This window comes from Brachyhypopomus gauderio, chromosome 18 (genome assembly GCF_052324685.1).
Source record: "Brachyhypopomus gauderio isolate BG-103 chromosome 18, BGAUD_0.2, whole genome shotgun sequence".
Lineage (NCBI taxonomy): Eukaryota > Metazoa > Chordata > Actinopteri > Gymnotiformes > Hypopomidae > Brachyhypopomus > Brachyhypopomus gauderio.
Window position 1 is genome coordinate 17,876,003 of NC_135228.1, and position 19,552 is coordinate 17,895,554.

A 19,552-nucleotide genomic window follows, 5' to 3' on the forward strand; every position below is an offset into this window, starting at 1 on the left:
TAAGTAATAGTATATATAGTAGTAAGTACTAGTATCTAGAGTAAGTAATAGTGTATATAGTAGTAAGTACTAGTATCTAGAGTAAGTAATAGTGTATATAGTAGTAAGTTCTAGGATATATAGTAAGTAATAGTATATATAGTAGTAAGTACTAGTATCTAGAGTAAGTAATAGTGTATATAGTAGTAAGTACTAGTATCTAGAGTAAGTAATAGTGTATATAGTAGTAAGTACTAGTATCTAGAGTAAGTAATAGTGTATATAGTAGTAAGTACTAGTATCTAGAGTAAGTAATAGTGTATATAGTAGTAAGTACTAGTATCTAGAATAAGTAATAGTGTATACAGTACTGAGGCCTATGGGGAGCGAGTGAAGATGCTGGCCTCATTCTGATGTAACCCCAATTACCAGAGGTGAAAGGAAGTGGGCTGAAGCACGTTACCACTTGTTTTTGTTTTTCTAGATTGTAGGTATGTGTTAAGATTTTTTATTTCACTTTTGCTTCAAAAATGCATTGAAATTGCAAACACTTTAAGTCAAAACATACTGACAGAATTGATTTTAATGTAGCCAATTGTTGGTTTAAACTGATAATTTCTTCATTCTTTATTTGGGAATTAAGACATTTTTCAGGATGTATTCTATCAAGTGGGCATATTAAAACGCAAAGCAATACAAAAAGAAACTGCAAACTAGTTTGCATTTTTAAGTGAGACAAAAAATTATAAAACAAACATCCTTTCAAAAGTCTATCCAGTCTGCACTTCTGTTTTGTGTCTTCCCTTGCTTTTCATACTGATGAACCTTCTTTTTGTTTTAAACCAGTCTGACTCGTTTAACCTGTTTCTCCAATCATACTTCTAAACCTTCTCAATGGATATCAAAAGCTAGGTGTGCTGTATTTTTAAACATTTAACATTATTTTTTTTTATCACACATCACCACGAAAATGCAACCAACCCTCCCTCCCCCTCTGTACTGCGGTATAAATACAGAGGAACACAGTACACACGCACTCGTCAGTTGTCTTGCCCACGTCTGCCTGCAATGAAGCGTTGGAACGCTGTGCAATGCTGGATCATTAATACAGTCACAGGCCAACAAATGGCATATGTTTTATGGATATTGTCAATACTGTGTCCCTTTTCTGCATATTCTGACAGTGGTGATTATGGTAAGAGATCAGCTTTATTTTACTGAAATGTTTCACATATAAAGCCGTGAATAGATGTTTGTAGGTAGTAAGGAGCATGTTATGAATATTTATAAATGACATGTTTTTTTAATGTAATGTTCTTTCTGATCTCATTCCTACTGAACTCATACATCCCATTATTCCCATCTTTTATGTATTTTATATACAAAATGCTTACACTGTTCCTATTGGCATCTTTAAAAATCTTTACAATGTTGACAGAAGAGCATAAATTAAACAACTTTTTAAATACTACTACCTTGTATGAACGGACTTCTTAAATGGGTTCTATACATTGATTAAGCAACACATTATTAGCAACAGCTGTTCATTGCTAACAAGTGAAGGTCCACCATATCTCCTAACAATGTTCTCTGAGACAGATGACACTGCTCAAGAGGTTTTCTGCTCATCCTCACTGACCTTCAAACAGTCGGACCTCACCTGCTTCTTGGCTAGTGGAGACACTGATGACATTGAATTTGCATCGCTTTGGTAGTGCTCCATTACTGGTAGTTAAAAAAAATTATTTACATCTTGTTGTTAAAAACCATATCTGAGGCAACCTCTTTTCTTCTTCAGCTCAGATTCTGTCTGTTCTAATGGCACCTTGGGGCGTGATAGTTTTAGCTTTGAGAATCTGAGTATTCTGGGACGCTATAAGCTGAAGACCCACTTTAAGGAAGGGGAAGTGCATGTTCAAGATATCAGCTTGGCGAAAATGGGTATGTGGTGAAAATCCCCCTATTTGAAATCAATACTGAGTCAGCATTGTCAGTCTTTCAATTCTGTCTCAACTTTGTATTATTGCTTACAGTAAAAATCCCAACCCCTGAAATAGTCAATGCTACATTCAAGATTGATGAGGCGGTTATAGTCATTAAATACAACCATATCTATGTCACCAACCCTGAATTTGAGATGCAAATCAGGGGGAAATCAATCAACAAGGTAGTCTTAATTATTCATCCACATCAGCTTAATTATGCCACAATCATGTTAATTTCCAAAACCATAGTTGTGCATTTTTTTTTATCAGACATTGAAAATTAAATACCAGCAAGTGACCATAGGCAAAGAATTGCTGACAGACAGTGGGGAATACTATGTGCGTGTGAGAGCCAAACCCATCGATTATTTCAATGGCAGTTGGACTAACTGGAGCCCAGAGAAAAGTTTCCTCGTGAATTCAGGTGGAATTTTCAGATCAGTTTGTGTATCATGTGTGAAACACATCACAATTAGCCATTTGTACATTCAACATTTGTGCATTCTTTAATTGTCTAAAATTTGTACTTAGACCAAGCAGACCAAGCTCCAATTATCATCCTTCTGTGCACGACTGTCGTTGTGCTGATCGTCATCTGGTTGGTGGTCCTACAACACAAAGAGTAAGTCTCATCTCTTATCTGAAATTTTAAGAAAAAAATAACCTAATACACGTTGGTCAACCTAATACACGTTATCTCCCCCAGAATAAAAGCCTTTATTTCTCCAAATGTCCCGCACCCAAAGGACACTCTTGCTCAGATACACAGGTTAAAAGAGGTAAGTCATTTTAGTGATTCCCTACAATAACCATATACAGTATATGTGTCAAGTTGGAAATGCAAAAATGGGTGTAAAAAATGATTTAAACAGAAATGCAAACACTTTTGTTACAGCACCCACCTGTGAGTTTTAGCCCAGAAATGTTCAGTGATGTCAATATTAATCGTGTGGATTATACGGAAGAGATGCACCTCACTCCTGTCCTCAGTGAGGGTCACACTGCCATCATAGGACGTTGCACCAGTGGAGTTATGAATCTAAAATGTTCTCGGCCTGCATCGCTGACTGAAACACAGGATAGAGATGATCTAAGCCTTGAGGCGAAGATGTCCCACCTGAAACTTAAGCTGCTGGATCAGACGGTGTCTGCTGAGGAAGAAGACAATAATGTTGGCTGCCAGAGTCTAGCTGCTCTTCACAGAGATTATAAGGATGAGACCTATGTCACTATGTCCAGCCTTTATAAAACACAGTGAGGAAAATGTGCTGCACATTTTAATCTTTATCCGTGGAGGTCTGCTCTCCTTCTCAGGGTTTCATATTGCCAAATTTGCTGGATGACTATCAGTGGCCAGTGGCCAACAAATATAGATGTTTTGTTTGGAATGGAAGACATTTGTGTGTTGGATGAACTTGCAAGAGAAATATAATACAAGTGCATAGACAACCGTACAACAGGTGTCAAATGTCCACTGTCACTTGCTGCTAAGTGTTATCTTTGAATGTTAAAAAAAAGTGTTATTCGGCTGCTTGGATTTGTAAAAGCAATACAAGTTCTATTGCCATCTTCAGCGCAATCGGCCATTTCTACTAACAACAGGACGACATTCCAGAATAACGATCACGCTCATTTGTGTTTCTGTTCTGTGACCTCACGCTGCCACGTCATGGATCTTCACCACTGTGTTTGACCTTTGAACTGTAGCTGTTATCCCAGTATGTATGCAGTTAGTTATGTTAGTAATGCATTAATGTTAGCAACACAAACTATGCAGAAGAGAGTTGGGGCTGCTCATCTGACAGGTTCTGTTTACACTTACATCATAGCTGAAATGCTTAAGCTGCTTACACAATCGCCAGGACGACAGCACATGTGCCCCGTGACCTCAGTGTTACTAGCACCACGCTCTACTGTAGCTCACCTTCTAAGATATTACTGCTGATGACATAAAATAATACCATAAGTGCTGCTAGCTTTGACGCATTTAATATTACAAAGCTTCCTAGCACAACGACTTAATATGGTGAATGGTATATAGCATTTTTTCATATTTGTGCTTGCATATGTTTAATTATGTATCAGAAGGCAATGTATTCTTATATATTTGCCCTGAAAGATAACTCATAATAAGACTCAAGTATATGTTTTTGAGAATTTTTGTTTTATATTCAACTATGTATAAGACATTTTATATTTTCAGACATTAAAGTGCAATGGGAATAAATGTAGGAATAAGTGGGGATAAATAAAGGGCAATAAAGGGAGTAATTATTGTTTTACCACAAAGTATTTACAACGTAAGTTTTCAATGTTGTACAATAAAAGTCCTACAATACAATCATTACTTTTCTGACTGCTTTTATTAATAGTGTGTATATAAATACATTATTTTGCCAAATGTATTCACTCACCTTCCTTGACTCACATATTCAATATAACATTGGTTCAATATAACATTGGTTCAATATAGCATTGGTTCAATATAGCATTGGTTCAATATAGCATTGGTTCAATATAGCATTGGTTCAATATAACATTGGTTCAATATAGCATTGGTTCAATATAACATTGGTTCAATATAGCATTGGTTCAATATAGCATTGGTTCAATATAGCATTGGTTCACCCTTTGCAGCTTCATCTCTTCTGGGAAGGCTGTCCACAAGGTTTAGGAGTGTGTTTATTTTTGACCATTCTTCCAGAAACGCACTTGTGAGGTCACATACTGATGTTGGAAGAGAAGGCCTGGCTCTCAGTCTCCGCTCTAATTCATCCCAAAGGTGTTCTATTGGGTTGAGGTCAGGAGTCTGTGCAGGCCAGTCAAGTTCATCCACACCAGACTGTGCCATCCATGTCTTTATGGACCTTGCTTTGTGCACTGGTGCACAGTCATGTTGGAAGAGGATGGGGCCAGCTCCAAACTGTTCCCACAATGTTGGGAGCATGGAATTGTCCAAAATTGCGCCTCCACTGCTCTAGAGTCCAGTAGCAGCACGCTTTACACCACAGCATCTAACGCTTTGCATTGCACTTGGTGATGTATGGCTTTGATGCAGCTGCTCGACCATGGAAACCTATTCCATGAAGTTCTCTGTGCACTGTTCTTGTGCTAATCTGAAGGCCACATGAAGTTTGGATGTCTGTAGTTACTGACTCTGCAGAAAGTTGCCGACCTCTTCACACTATGCGCTTCAGCATCGCTGAGCCCTCTCTGTCAGTTTACGTGGCCTACCACTTCATGACTGAGTTGTTGTCGTTCCCAAACACTTCCATTTTCTTATAATACAGCTGACAGTTGACTGAATATTTAGGAGGAAATTTCACGACTGGATTTGTTGCACAGGTGGCATCCTATCACAGTTCCACGCTGGAGTTCACTGAGCTCCTGAGAGCGACCCATTCTTTCACCACAAATGTTTGTAAAAAACAGTCTACATGCCTAGATGCTTAATGTTATACACCTATGGCCATGGAAGTGATTGGAACGTCTTATTCCAATAATTTGGATGGGTGAGCGAATACTTTTGGCTATATATATATATATATATATATATATATATATATATATATATATATATATATATATATACAAAGATAGATAAAGATCTAGATAGATAGATTTTGTGCAGAAGTTTCCTCATTGTTATAATCATTTACTGCCTGCCTGCTGTGCTCACTCCAAAACAATGAGGAAACTTTTGCACAAAATCTAACTCAATCTTTATCTAATTCTGTAATAGACAAACAGACAGACAAGCAGACAGGCAGGCACTTTGTGACATTTTGGTGCAGTTCCTACCTTTAAATCTTTAGACTTAAGACTCACCTATTTAATCCAGCCTTCAGTTAATATTTTACATGTTAAGACGTGGAGCTCAGAGGCCCCCAGTCATTGAGTCTTCTGGTAATCTGAGGTGTTGATGCTGTCATCCAGCCTTGTCATGCATTCAGTCTAGGTATGATAATGACTCATAATGAAAAGCAATGGCTCAGTGAGACCTCGTGACTGTGGTCACCCCCAGGCCCCTCCCATTAGTAATGCTGCTATAGATAAGCCTGCTGGAGCTATATGCATGTGTGTCTGGCATGTGTGCTATATATATATATATATGGTTGTTTAAATTGATATTCACATATTTAACCTGTATTTTATATCCTGGTTACATGCTTCTACCAAAGACAATTATGTACAAGTGCATAGGATTTGATCTGGCTTGCCAGTGGATGTGTCGACGCCGTGGATGGATGTGTCATTACCGCCAGTGAACGGACCAATGTCGACTCCTACCTACCATACATACCTGAGGCCCAACATCTACACTGGAGGGACTGTGACTGCTCCGCCTGGAATTAGAACTATAATTGGAACTATAGAACTATATTAGAACTTTAAATATGGACTTTTACTTGCAGGCTGCTCAATGGAGGATGGGTTCCCTTTTGAGCCTTGGTCATCCCAAGGTTTCTTCCGAATCCCTGCCTAGGGAGATTTTCCATGGCACTGCCTCTGGCTTGCTCATTATTGATCTGGACCTGTGCCAAAGCTGCTTTGTGACAACATGTTGTACAATGCGCTATTAAATACATTTGACTAATATACACAGACACACACTGCAGTACACTATGAACTTAAGAAAAAAAATTGTAGTGAAGTACACACACACACACACACGTGTTTGGATGCTACAAAACCATGGGAAAAAAATAACCAAAATGGCATTGTATTCTGCAGTTCCCATCCCTACATATAGTAGCTAAATATAACTTTGATAAGATATTCTTTCATCTTTTTCATCCTGACATTTATTGTCAGTATATAGTATTGACAGGATAATGTTTCCATTACATAAACAGATATTTAAGACATTGATTAACAGAATTCAGCAACTGCATGTAGATTTTCACTGTAACTGTGTTTCAAATAAATACTCTTTCCATTCTATTTTAATTATAGTAAAACATCTCAAATTCTAGGCTAATAATCAACAATAAATTACATCTCATTTAAAAAGCTAAAATGATTATAGGTGATAAAAGATACTATCAAACAAACACTTATCTTAACCTTGTAAATCCTGTAAAGCGCTTTGTGACAACATGTGTTGTGAAAAGCGCTATAGAAATATATTTGATTTAATTTTGATTTATCTATATCAAAACATTAAGATCTATTATTTAAATATAGGAGTTAGGAAGGTAGGAGAAAATTCAAGAAATTATTTCATTATTCATGATCTACATGGTTCACAAATATTAAATAGTAATTCTAAAAAATCAATATCTTAAAAATGTTTAACCAATTAGTTAAAGCTTCCACGCAGTCTTCATCATTAGAATAAAATATACATCACTGTCGATGGAGGCACTGACTCCACTGTAGTAGTTGAGAAATTCTTCTTTTGTTACCTAGAGGCAAGTCAGCCAATGAGATTACTATTATAAAACAAATTATACCACTTCAATATACAAATATATTATATATATAGCTATAAAACAGAAGAATAAAACACAAATGGTGAAACTACCCAAGATCAGAAAGAGGGGTGAATCTATGTACATTTCTAAATGTATATTTCTGGCCTCGATGGGCTAAATTTGTATTTCTCATTTCAGAAATCAAGCAGGTGCAAAAGGTGTCTTTCATACAGCCAAACGCAGTTTTAATCCAGCAGGCTCACCACATCACCTGTTTCTACAGATCACAGAGATGCTTGTGGAGCAGACAAACACCATCAAAGCCTCTGCTTGCCTTGAGTGAGAAATACTGTTCTGTTAAGAAGTCACTAAGTATTATTAATCTATTATTTGAGAAACAGGATAGTTGATCCAAAGCCATTTAGGACAGGTCTGTAGGTTCCCAACCGACAAAGTATTTTAGTGCTGAAAAAATTAAAATCACAGAAATAGATTTTAAGTGCATCCCTCTGATTTGCATGTAACTTCCATCCAATACCTGCGCCTTGATTCTAGCAAAACAAGTTCCTTAATTTCCTTTATAAATTAAGCAACATGCTTAATTTGGCTTCACTATAAAGTGAAGCCATAATGTTATTTTTGAGTTATTTAATAGTTCTAAAGCCACAAACAAACTTGTCAAAAGTGTCCCACAGAACTTTTACTTAACTCCTCAGTGTAAACAGGACAACACCACAGGAAACACCCTAAAGGTGTTCACTTTTCTTGATGTTGTGGTCTGTACATTAAAATTTTGTGTTACAGAGAAACCGATTTGATAGATTCTGGGCAGGTATATTTGCAATTAATCATCCTGGTGCTGATTGGTTAAAAATATTGTTTGCAGCACTCATTGCTTTTAGGAGAATGAAGGAGCTCAATCTGAGCTCTTTACCCTAGAATGAATGTTTGAAGACATTAGTTAAGTTTCCAGGCATTTTTCATCATTACTATAAAGTAGACATCTGTGTCAATGGAGGCGCTCACACCAGCGTAGTAATTGAAAAACTCTTCTTGTGTGACCTGATGTATAAAACAGGGTGTAATTTAACAGTACTCATTACTGAATATGTACTCATTATTATTCATTTAATACTTTACATAGTTAGTAGCGTAGCGAAAGAAATCTAAAGCTTAAAGTTGCACTGACAAGATCTGAACTTATTTAAATCTGAAACAGAAATATAAGACTTATAAAAATAAGACTATTTCTCATCAACTCACACTGATGAACAAGATGATGTGCTTTAAACAGACAATCCCTGGCCTGGTGGAATAATGCCATACCTGTCCATCTTTGTCATCAGGAGAGTCAAAGCTGTCCAAGAATTTCCGAAAGATTTGCTCCTCTGTCCACTCCCCATTCTGATATTTTGGGTGATGTTTGACATTATAGACTCCCCTCAAATCTTCAATGGTGACAACACCATCACCAGTCTTATCAAGCTTTTTAAATGCTTGCAATATGACCTCCTTCCTCGCATTTGACATGGGTGGCTGTAATTAAAAGCATAAAGACTACTTTCACCCAGGAACGAACAAACAGACCAAAGCTTAGCTCCTGCCAAGTGTACATTTACCCTAAGTGTGAGGAGAAACTCATCGAAGTCAATCTGCCCACTGCCGTCCTTATCAAAAATCTGAAAAAGCGTCAGGGCCTCCGTTTTCTCCATAAGCACACCATAGTCGTTCAGACCCTTAGTGAACTCTTTCAAGTCCAACGAGCGATTGTTGTCATCATCCATGATCCGAAAGGCTCTAACAAAAAGAGAACAACAGCCAGACGGGTATTAAAACGCATTAGAAACAGTCGAGAAGAAGTCGAGAACAACACCCAGCATGGTGGGGCTGAAGCTCACCTGCTCAGCCCTTTAATCCCAGCCGATCCTCGGGACAAACACTGCAGCCGGAGGCGCTCCACTGGATCAGTACAATTAGACAACTGCTTCTTGGCATTTATCGCCATATCCCTGTCATGACGAGACGTCCCTGCCATGACCTAGAACCAGATTAGACACAACATCAACACAACACCAACACACAACACAAACACACATAACACCAACACACACAACACCAACACAAACACACAACACCAACACACATAACACCAACACACATAACATGAACACACACACATAACATGAACACACACAACACTAACACACATAACACAAACACACATAACACCAACACACAACACAAACACACATAACACCAACACACACAACACCAACACAAACACACAACACCAACACACATAACACCAACACACATAACATGAACACACACACAACACCAACACACATAACATGAACACACATAACACCAACACACACAACACCAACACACATAACATGAACACACACAACACCAACACACATAACATGAACACACACAACACCAACACACAACACCAGCACACACAACACAAACACACACTACACCAACACACACAACACAAACACACACAACACCAACACACATCTGAACTGTACACGCCAGGCAGCTAACACAAGCCACATCCTGCTGCCCGCTGGCCAAATTGATCAAGTTGGTTGTTGGCTAACTAGCTATTGAATTATATTTCATTCTTTGGAGATCATTTTCTTTAATATCATCGGATTAAACCCTATTTTCCGTCTTTGATACAGCTGCTCCGTGTGTTTACTGTGTAGCCGGTGTGGATTATAATCCCAGTGTCGCTGCTCTGACGGATCTAGATAGATAGACTACCTAATGGGAAGTCTACACGACGACAATGATCGTCAGTTTACTACCATCGTCGGCGGGTATTAATTTTAATCAAGTGAGAAAGAAAGATCTATTTGGAGACACATCATATATATCTATTTGGAGAGGTGGAACTGCCTACCTTACCTCAACTTCCGTGCGCTCTTCGATGCCAAAGCGTCGCAGTTGCCATAACAACGAAATGCCCAGGTCGTTCCGGCCTTACGCCGCAACAGTTGGACTTGTGGCCGTAGGGGGGCGCTCTTCCGCACTGTCTGTGGGTAACGCTCAACTATAGTGTGTGTGTGTGTGTTACATGAGTAACCATACGCTGGCCTTTGAAACAGGAAGACACAGACGACAGAATTTCTGCCCACTGCCTGTCAGAAGAGATTTAAACAGCATCACTGAAAGTACAAAGATTCACTTCAAAATTACAATGAAGCACACAGGTTCCAGAGAAACATGATCTTTCTGAGAGCCAGATGAGCTGGGGCTGTACCCTTATATATTCAGGCTGGTACGAAATCTCCTCCCTTCCTCCTTCTTTGGACTATATGTTACCAGCTGTACAAGCAAAATGACACTTAGTCTCATCAGCAAGTCTCAATTTTTTGTCAAAGCTCTGATTACAACATAAGCTATAACAGCACTCTTTTCACATAAAACACACACACATAAAGCATTGCTTTTTTCTTTTATTGACAACTTCACAATTAAGCATTAGGTATTCTTAATATATTATATATAATATATATATATATATTGTGTGGTGCAACTATTAAAAAACACTGAAGACCAACACCGGGTAATCAATCATAACAATCTCATCAGAAGGATGTGGTCATAATTAACATTTTCACACTAGATAAAAAACATTATCATTGTCTTACTAATTACGATAAATAGCAAAAATCAATACAGTATTCTCTGAAATGTGCAGTGAACCAAGGAATGAAACAAGAAAAATATTTTGTAAATAAGAACGCAGTGAGGGCAGAACATTGCAGTGTGAATTTGTCTTAAATCTCAAAACTTTTTCTGAGAAGAGACACTTTTTGGAAATTTAAACGTGCTTCATTGGCAGGTTTTACCAGATTCAGAGCATTTTAACAGATTCCGTAGTATAGACATGATGACAAACGTGAACTGAACTGAGGTATACATATGTGAAAAGAACTCTAAATTCTCTTAGAAATGACATTCTCCTGGGATCAGGCCATCTTTAAAGCCTATGGCATAGAAAAGTGTTGCTGACAGCTAAGGTACTACATTGCAATTCTGACAAAGCGCCATGTTAGTCATTAAAATAAAAGGAGAAAGGGAGGGAAGACAACCTCTACTTTCATCAACCAAACAACTGTAACCTTTCTCTAATATAACATACGTTTACACAACTATGTCATAAATATTTCGTTCACACAACCAGTAGTTTGAATTTCACTCTTGCATTACTTAAAGCAATGGAAAAATGGCATTTAACACAATCCTCAAAAGGTCCCTTCTTTTGGTGTGGACACGTCACCATAATAATTAACACAAAGCCACTTATCACTATCCTGACACACAGCACAAACAAGAACAACCCAACAGCTGAGGTACAGTATGTCTTCAAAACAACTTTAGATATCCATAAAAAGAATATCAACATAAAAAAAAATACAAATCCACTGTCTGTGTGTGGACACCTGAAAAAAAAACTGCAGTATCACACTGTGTGATTAGTTCTTTTTTTAACTCTGCACCTGGCAAAGATAATTTTGGAGTTGCACACTACCCACAATCCCTTGTCTACAAACCAACAGCCTGTAGTTCTACAGGGTTAAAAATACTTGTCAAATAAAGACAATAAATGTACATGTGCACTAAGGAAGCAGTTTTTGACATGGATGAATTATGAAAACAAGCTCAACTTCCTGCATCTCCTCCTTTAATGCACGACCTTCAGACCAAACCCACATCAGCAGGTTCACACTCCAGTTACTTCCATGAAAATACACTCATCACAATCATCCTCTACCCAAGAGATAGATAGATCAAGATATTAAACACCTTTCTCAATATTCTCAAAGTCCTTATCATAATCGTTATCTCAAATGAACTGTAAGCTCTACAAAGTGGTGGATTGCAGAAATCAGGCCCGAGGAATCTGTTCAACCCCCTGCATCATCTTGCTTTATAATAAAACAGTTCAGTTGAAAAATCAAGACTAAGGATATAACATAGTCCAAGTTAATGTTCATTGCTTCATGCTTCGGCAGTACATGAATATGCAATCATGATGAGGTTGATCAAGTTTTTTTTAGATTACCTATAAAAAGGGCCATGCTTGGCATGAGTCAGTGTTATGGCCGTTCAGGTTTGTACAGTAACTGTCCTTTAATACCTGAAACAAAGAGCTACTCTGGTGGACTGAGACAATTCCATTATTCACATGCAGCAAGCTGACAGTGGTGTGGCACTTGCGATGTGCGTGTGTGTGTATATGTATGTTCCACACAAAACCGACAGGTACATAATGTTACATTCAGGGATACATCAACAGTAAAACATGAGTGCATGGAAACACCCCATGCCCGTTGTGTCTTCTTAAGGTACTGCAACGTTCTCCATTCAGAGCAGACAGACACCTTGACAATCCAGAAGCGCTGCTTAAGTGAAGGTTCGACCCAGCAGGAGACAAACACCTCACTACTGCCCCCTCTCCTGTCCTCCGCCTGGCTCGTCTTTCACACGTCGTCAAAGATTCGGCTCTGAGAGGAAGACATTGACAGGTACCTCCCTCCCGCATGCCTAGAGAGCAGAGAGAGGCAGGGGGAACTCGAGCGCCATTTGTAAGAGAAACCATGAGATATGATGGTGACTACACAGCTGTAAAAAAGTAAACAAGGCTTGGAGATTGGCCTTTGCAGCATGTGCGCTCATATCAGCACACATCTACACGTTCCAGCAGCCGCGTGTTAAATGACACCAAGCGTCAGCTGCATTTGTGACAATGTTCACACACAATAGAGAAATACTCAATCGCCCAATGGTCAGGAAGAGAATAACTCCAAACCCGATTAGAACACTGACAAAACGGGCCGTCTGCCTAACCTGCTTGCATCCAGCGGGTCTTCTGTGAGAGTCTCCGCGTTGAAGTCCAAGGGCTCGGCGTCCTGCAGGAGCTCCACGCTGTTCCTCTCCGAGTGGACGCCACCGCGAGAGTATTTGGCTTCTGTGGAGAAAGAAGCAGGGCGCTAACAGCCTCCATATCAGCACACACAGCTACAAACGAGGCTCAAGGCACAAGCCATACGTCTGTTTGCGTTGGCACCGAGTGTCTCGGCGTAATTGGTTTCCTTCATCTCGGAGATGCAGGGCCTGTTGCGGGACGCTCCCTCATCCTGCTGATGCCCGTAGCGTTCTCTCCATTCCTGCCAAACAAAAAAGGAGTGCCAAGAATTTCACAGGTCAGTTCAGGCTTTCCTGCTCCATTGTAACCAGGTCTTCCCATTAGCTGGTTAAAATTAAACCCTTCAATGCTGTTTTAGAACAAGGTGGGGGGGTGTGACAGAGAAACGAACTCACCCGTCTCCTGTTCTCCCCATCCTCTATACGCTGCCGTTTTCTTCTCTCTGAATCCAAAGCAAATTATGGAGGATCAGGCTTCTTCACCCCGTCCGGATAACCACTCAACATAATTTTCCCCCCGACCTCCCAAAACTCACCACGACGTAGTAGCTCCCTGCCTTCATCGATCAAGTCTGAAGTCAATTCATTATCTCCCATAAACTGCTGGAAGCCCAGGAGGTTCAGACAGCGGGTGCCAAGGCTGCCCACAAATCAGATACGTGTAAGGCTACGTTCACACAGCAGGGACATGTGGACAAGTCTGGTCTTATTTTCTCAATGCGTGACACAGATTTGTCATTTGGATCGTTTTTCAATTTCGATTTGGGCCACTTTCATATGTGATACTAGGACCCAATATGTATCTAATACACAGCATTGTGACTTGGGCTTAACAGTCAGACTGGAAATCATGCAACTTTTACATCAATAAACTCGATATTTCATGAAAACACTCAACAACAGTGAGTGTGGATTTCAGTGGCAGGATAGCTAGACAACTATTGTGTGGTCTATTTTTGTTAACCACATTTGCTATCTAATCATTACTAAGACCAAGAACCGTGTGGCATGCCATGTTCTTACAAATTGGTGGGAGGAGTTTATATTAGCATATACATGTGTTGATCACTGTCATGCCACGTGAAGCACTGCTCATTTGCATATGCAGATTCAGTCTAAGAAGCTTGATCTGTTCATCTGTTCAACTTGATCTGACCAATTGTCAGGCACAGGTCACATTAAGATACTGTGAATAGCCTAGAAATAAAACTAGGGCACTTTTGGGCACTTCTATCTTCTATAGAGGGTTTTCCATCCACCGAGTTTTTGCGCATTTTGAAGTTAGACTATCGCATCGCCAAAATTCGGAAAAACTGGATGGAAAAGGGTTTTTTGCATAAACGATGACATATCATGCCTCAAGTCATGTGGTTCTGTACATGATCGCAATGTAAAGATGGCAAATGCATACAAAAACAGTTCTGGAGAGAGCAAAAATTTAATTTAACTTCACCATGTATAGAAAAGAAAAAGAAAAAAATATTTCAAAACCTCAACATGCAAAAATGCGTAACTGCCAGATGGACGTAAAACCACTATTGTTTGGCGTCCTCTCACGTGATCCAAAGTTTATTCGCATAACTGTAATGAATGGAAACAAAGCTTAATTCGCATTTTTTTCTGCCGAAACTTGGAAATTGCGCATTATTTTTTCGAAAGGTTTGGATGGAAACCTGGCTTACGTGAACACAGCCTCAAAGTTAGAAGATACAGGATCAAAAGAGTATAATAACATTAACTGTTGCTGCAAATGTCTGCATAATAATGAATAGTCCATTATACCCTTCTCATTGTTTTGAGCATTTTTAGAACAAGGTGGAGAGGAAAAAAACTTACCTGAAGTATGTGGCAATGCAAAGAATGACTATCAGCATGGGGTAATAGATATAAAAGCCATTGGCAATAAACGATAGGACCCTCATGGAACCCATGATCTGAAACACAGCAGAACCACTGGACAACATGAGGGGAAACTCATGGTTAAATCTAGTTTCTATAAAAGATGGCAAAGCATGGTGGCACTTCAGGTCTACTTATTTTATAAAGAACAGTGGCTTCCACGTGATGGGATGGTCCTAATGTTTTACAATGACCTCCATAGAGAGGCAGACGGTGGTGGGTGGGGAGACTTACAGAAGTGTAGGCGGTCTGCTGCTTGTCCTTGTGTGAGATAGCAGAGTCCATGTGGATCAGTCCCAGGAAGTTCAGACAGAGGGGCGGGGTTAAACGGCAGAAGAGCCTGGTGAAGAGGATGAGGCATTACAGCACGCTCGGCATCACACAAGACCGAGTACAGAGTGTTACGGCATTTCTTGGACCACAGCGTGGTTTCTGACCAGCTGCAGACGGTTCCTTTTCTGATTCACTTGAACAAAACTGAGTTGATTCTTTTAAAAAGAACTACATGTGGAAACACCTTTAAAAGGGAACCTCTCCGACACCATGAACTGCAGTTTCTCTCAGTTATATCCAGATAACTTACATGCCACTGAACTGTAGGCTATAGGCATCGGTTTGGTGGTGAGAGGCCAGGTAGTAGTAGTTGAAGACACGGATGCGAAATACAGTGGAGTACACGCAAGTGCACAGGAAGAAGATTGTGATGAAGCATGCCATCTAGAGGACAAAAAGAAGAACAGCAATTTCATAAGAAAAAACAGAGACATACCCTCGGGCCTCCTGGATACAGGCCAACTCACTGAAGAATAAACCAACCATGAATTTGCCCATTCACAAGTCATTAGGTTCAGGTTAGAATTTCAGTTAAACTAGAGTTTGCTCCTTTTGTGTTAGAATATCTGATTATATTACAAGTCTATAAGCTCTCATGGCTTGTATATGCTTACCTCAATATACAGGTAGTCGTAATCTCTTTCAGCGAGCTGGATAAACACAGCAAAGAGCGAGAGGACAGGACGGGTGCTGAAGAAGGTGCACTCAGACCAGACAACCGCCACGGAGAAGAGAGAGAGAAGAACCGCCAGCCCACGGTAGAACCACTGCTTCAGCATGCACTCCCAGTACCACTCTAGTACAGAAAGATACGACAGAAAGGTACAAAGAACACAAGAACAGATAGAGAGAGGACAAGCAGGGTTGATCATCTGCATCATCACAGAAACATCTCAGAGCCTATTCTGAAGCTTAGCACCAGCTTGGTCAGATGATTGACAGGTGTCTCCTGGAGTACCATCTTGAGGGTGTACCATCTTACACTCATACAAATCTGAATCATCCAAGACTCTCTGGACCCGGCGCACTAACCTACAGTAGGGGTGTAGATGTAACGGCCAAACCAGCCTGCAGGCTCCGCTGGAGCAAAACTGTGAACGAACTGGTGTGTTAAACTGGTCTCGTTTTTAGCCACGTCCTCCAGATGGAAGGCCTGGTCAAGGAGAATCTGCCACTGAACACGTGTTCGATTATTCCTCTGTACAGCATAAATCACCTAATGAAAGAAAAAAAAGATTAGCATAAATATGTGTGTATAGAAATAATAATAAATAATAATGACCTGAATTCCACAAATAAGTGTCTGAAAGTAGAATAGAAGAGTTTGTTTTCCCACACCTGCTTGTGAAGTTTCTCTAGGCTCCTTTCACTAGGATAAGTGTTTTGTTTGTCATCAAAATCTTCGTAGTCGTCCATATTCCTGCCCATCTTCTCTTGATATTCAACAGGGCACTTGAACAGAAAGCACAGTCACAACATTCACTTCACTGTTGATTGTTCATGGTGGATATAATTTCCCCCACATTTCTCTGATATGTTCCTTCACATTTTCTCCGATTACCTTCCTAAGGATCGTGTCAATGTATTTCCTGAAAGGGTGATTATATTTTATGGATTCATTGGCTTTTCTCACCTCCTAAAATAAAACATAAAAAAGAAAAAAAAGTAAAAAGATCACTCAGTTGTGGAAAATCACAAAATTCAAGTTTCACCACGCACGCCTTGCACCATATGTTGCTGGGATGAGCTCCAGGCCCCTGTGGTCCTCTACTGAACCAGGTTTGAACCTTCTTCTCTCCCACCTCCATCACGTCCTCCAGGTTCTCCTCTGCATCTGCTTTCTCAGCCATCAGCTTGGCAGCTTTGAAGTAGGTCTTGATCAGCAGGTGTCCCTGGCGAGAAGCTTCCCAGTAGGAGCGCGGGATTTCCACCAAGCCGTAACCCATCAGTAGTACCAGGAGGAAAAGGCCCCAGGTGTTGGCTGCTGTGATACCTATGGTCTGCAGCTCGTACCTGGTTATGCGGCATCACACAAGACACAAACGTTAGAGCTCAATCACAAACTAGAGTGGTGCTGCATCGAGTCATACACTCACCGCTCAAACACAAGTCATACACTCACCGCTCAAACACAGCCATACACTCACCGCTCAAACACAGCCATACACTCACCACTCAAACACTCACCACTCAAACACTCACCACTCAAACACTCAAACACTCACCACTCAAACACTCACCACGTGAGGTGCCACTGAGGATGCACTGCCACGTAGATGAGGAGTGAGCCAAATATGAACAGGTAGGTTCCATAGTAGATGGCGTTTTCGATCAGAGCTGTCTTTATTTTGCCTGTGATGGAGAAGCCTCCCGATCGAGCGTAGGACTGCATGAAGGGCAGAAGAAGCCTGGAAACACATGTATGCAGACATGTCAAAGCACGCATCAGGCGCCAATCACACAGCATAATATATGCAAAAGATCAAGCAAGCCCATAATGGATTGAGATCATTTATAAGGAAACAGCTTCTCACCACGTGAGACACTGTGAGGTCCAATACACAACCCTCCAGAACACAGGCATGATCCCATCTGGAATGTAGCCCCACGGCTTGTGACACACCTTTGGAAGGCTATGTGGAAAAACAAAAAAACGAATTGATGTTCTTCTTCACTTCTTCTTGTGTGTCTATGTAGGCCCTCTCTACAGCAGACAGGTGACAGACGTAAGACCCAGGCAGAATGAAGACAAACCTCATAGCGGGAGGGACAGACATGTTTCCTTTTGTCTGGTTGAAGATTCCTGGGCCCACAGATAGTGAAGGAGCATGTTCTTCATGGTCCTTTACGCACTGTTTGTATATTGTCTGAAATATACAATCAAACTTACACTGTTCCAAGCTGTATACACCACAAAACTATTATACGAGCACATCGATTTTGAAGAGTGGACTGCACAAACCGTGCTGACATCCAGTGGGAGGATGAAGACGATGAGAATGCACAAATACCAGGCCAACAGTGTGCCAAAGAGAACCATGCGCTGTTGCTTTCTGAAGTCTCCATAACGGTGCAGAAGGAACAGTGCCAGAAAAAAGACGACTGCTACCTCTATCCCAAGCTCAGCTCCACTCATTCTCCTCCACTGCAGTCCTCGGGACTGATGAACACTGGTACATATGTGGGAAGGCATAAGCCACAAATCGCTTGCATACAACATAGAACACGTGACCATGTTAAATCTTCACTTACATGAAGTAATTAGCTGCAACTTTTGCCTCGAGACTCCAAACCACTGGCCCCTGACAAAACCCCTCTTTGTTATTTCTTCATTATAAGACAGAAATAAGTCATCTTATCCCAGAGCTTAGTCTAGTGTTCACATTTTAATTTTAGCATTCATTTAATTTTAATGCATGAATGTTTCCTACCAGACAATATAAATGTACTGTTGTCGTTTTAAAATGAGCTTGCTCTTTAAATGTAAGGCGATGCTAATTGATCTAAACTGGTTGACCTACTGTGTAAACAATGCCTCTATAAAAAAAAGAAACCCTAATAGCACACCATGATACATTACAATGATCTACGACATATATTTTAGCTAGCTAACAGTTTCATTACAGCACTGCAACACTTACATTACCAACAACCTGTGAAAAAATCACATATTTAATCTATCGTGTCCATCATCATGTTTGTTTGGGTACACATACAATACAAAGTAATATGTATGACTGCTCGTACCTCAGCTGTATTGAAAGATATAAATGCTGCTTAAATGGCAATATCCCGTTTTACTGCTCACTAAAGGACACGGTTAATGAAGGATTATTCCAAAAACAACGTTATTTGTATTTCACCCATCACGACGGTATTTCTAAAAGCACAAACGACACCTAGCTACCAAACTGAGGAGCTAAGTAGCGTAACTAGCGTTAGCTGCGCTGCGTTCGCGCATGCGCCGTACAGGCGCCCGAAATCATAATGGGG

General features: G+C 40.1%; 3 protein-coding genes across 6 annotated transcripts; 1 reads left to right on the forward strand and 2 right to left on the reverse strand.

Moving 5' to 3' along the window:
* Positions 1–1,020: 1,020 nt before the first annotated feature.
* On the forward strand, positions 1,021–4,311 carry il7r (interleukin 7 receptor). The gene is made up of 8 exons (XM_076980290.1): positions 1,021–1,174; positions 1,579–1,690; positions 1,778–1,920; positions 2,013–2,146; positions 2,235–2,388; positions 2,496–2,586; positions 2,671–2,743; positions 2,860–4,311. The coding sequence occupies exons 1-8, from the start codon at positions 1,048–1,050 to the stop codon at positions 3,220–3,222; spliced, it is 1,197 nt and encodes a 398-aa protein (XP_076836405.1). The 5' UTR covers positions 1,021–1,047; the 3' UTR covers positions 3,223–4,311.
* On the reverse strand, positions 2,895–10,598 carry capslb (calcyphosine-like b). Of its 2 annotated transcripts, none has more exons than XM_076980292.1 (5): positions 10,301–10,596; positions 9,280–9,419; positions 9,001–9,178; positions 8,708–8,917; positions 2,895–3,031 (listed from the first exon to the last, which is right to left on the reverse strand). In XM_076980292.1, exons 2-5 carry the CDS (start codon positions 9,414–9,416, stop codon positions 2,996–2,998), a joined length of 561 nt encoding a protein of 186 aa, XP_076836407.1. In that variant the 5' UTR covers positions 9,417–9,419; positions 10,301–10,596; the 3' UTR covers positions 2,895–2,995. The 2 variants fall into 2 exon arrangements, with proteins under 2 accessions (XP_076836407.1, XP_076836406.1); XM_076980291.1 differs by lacking the exon at positions 2,895–3,031 and adding an exon at positions 7,409–8,443 and having other exon boundaries at positions 10,301–10,598.
* Positions 10,599–10,892: 294 nt separating this feature from the next.
* lmbrd2b (LMBR1 domain containing 2b) lies at positions 10,893–19,527 on the reverse strand. Of its 3 annotated transcripts, none has more exons than XM_076979431.1 (19): positions 19,307–19,527; positions 18,812–18,861; positions 18,522–18,729; positions 18,314–18,426; positions 18,094–18,192; positions 17,800–17,967; positions 17,362–17,572; positions 17,121–17,195; positions 16,898–17,011; positions 16,592–16,775; positions 16,174–16,355; positions 15,810–15,943; positions 15,461–15,566; positions 15,164–15,261; positions 13,864–13,967; positions 13,724–13,770; positions 13,452–13,569; positions 13,250–13,370; positions 10,893–12,946 (listed from the first exon to the last, which is right to left on the reverse strand). In XM_076979431.1, exons 3-19 carry the CDS (start codon positions 18,693–18,695, stop codon positions 12,883–12,885), a joined length of 2,112 nt encoding a protein of 703 aa, XP_076835546.1. In that variant the 5' UTR covers positions 18,696–18,729; positions 18,812–18,861; positions 19,307–19,527; the 3' UTR covers positions 10,893–12,882. The 3 variants fall into 3 exon arrangements, with proteins under 3 accessions (XP_076835546.1, XP_076835547.1, XP_076835548.1); XM_076979432.1 differs by having other exon boundaries at positions 18,812–18,886; XM_076979433.1 differs by lacking the exon at positions 18,812–18,861.
* Positions 19,528–19,552: the final 25 nt, after the last annotated feature.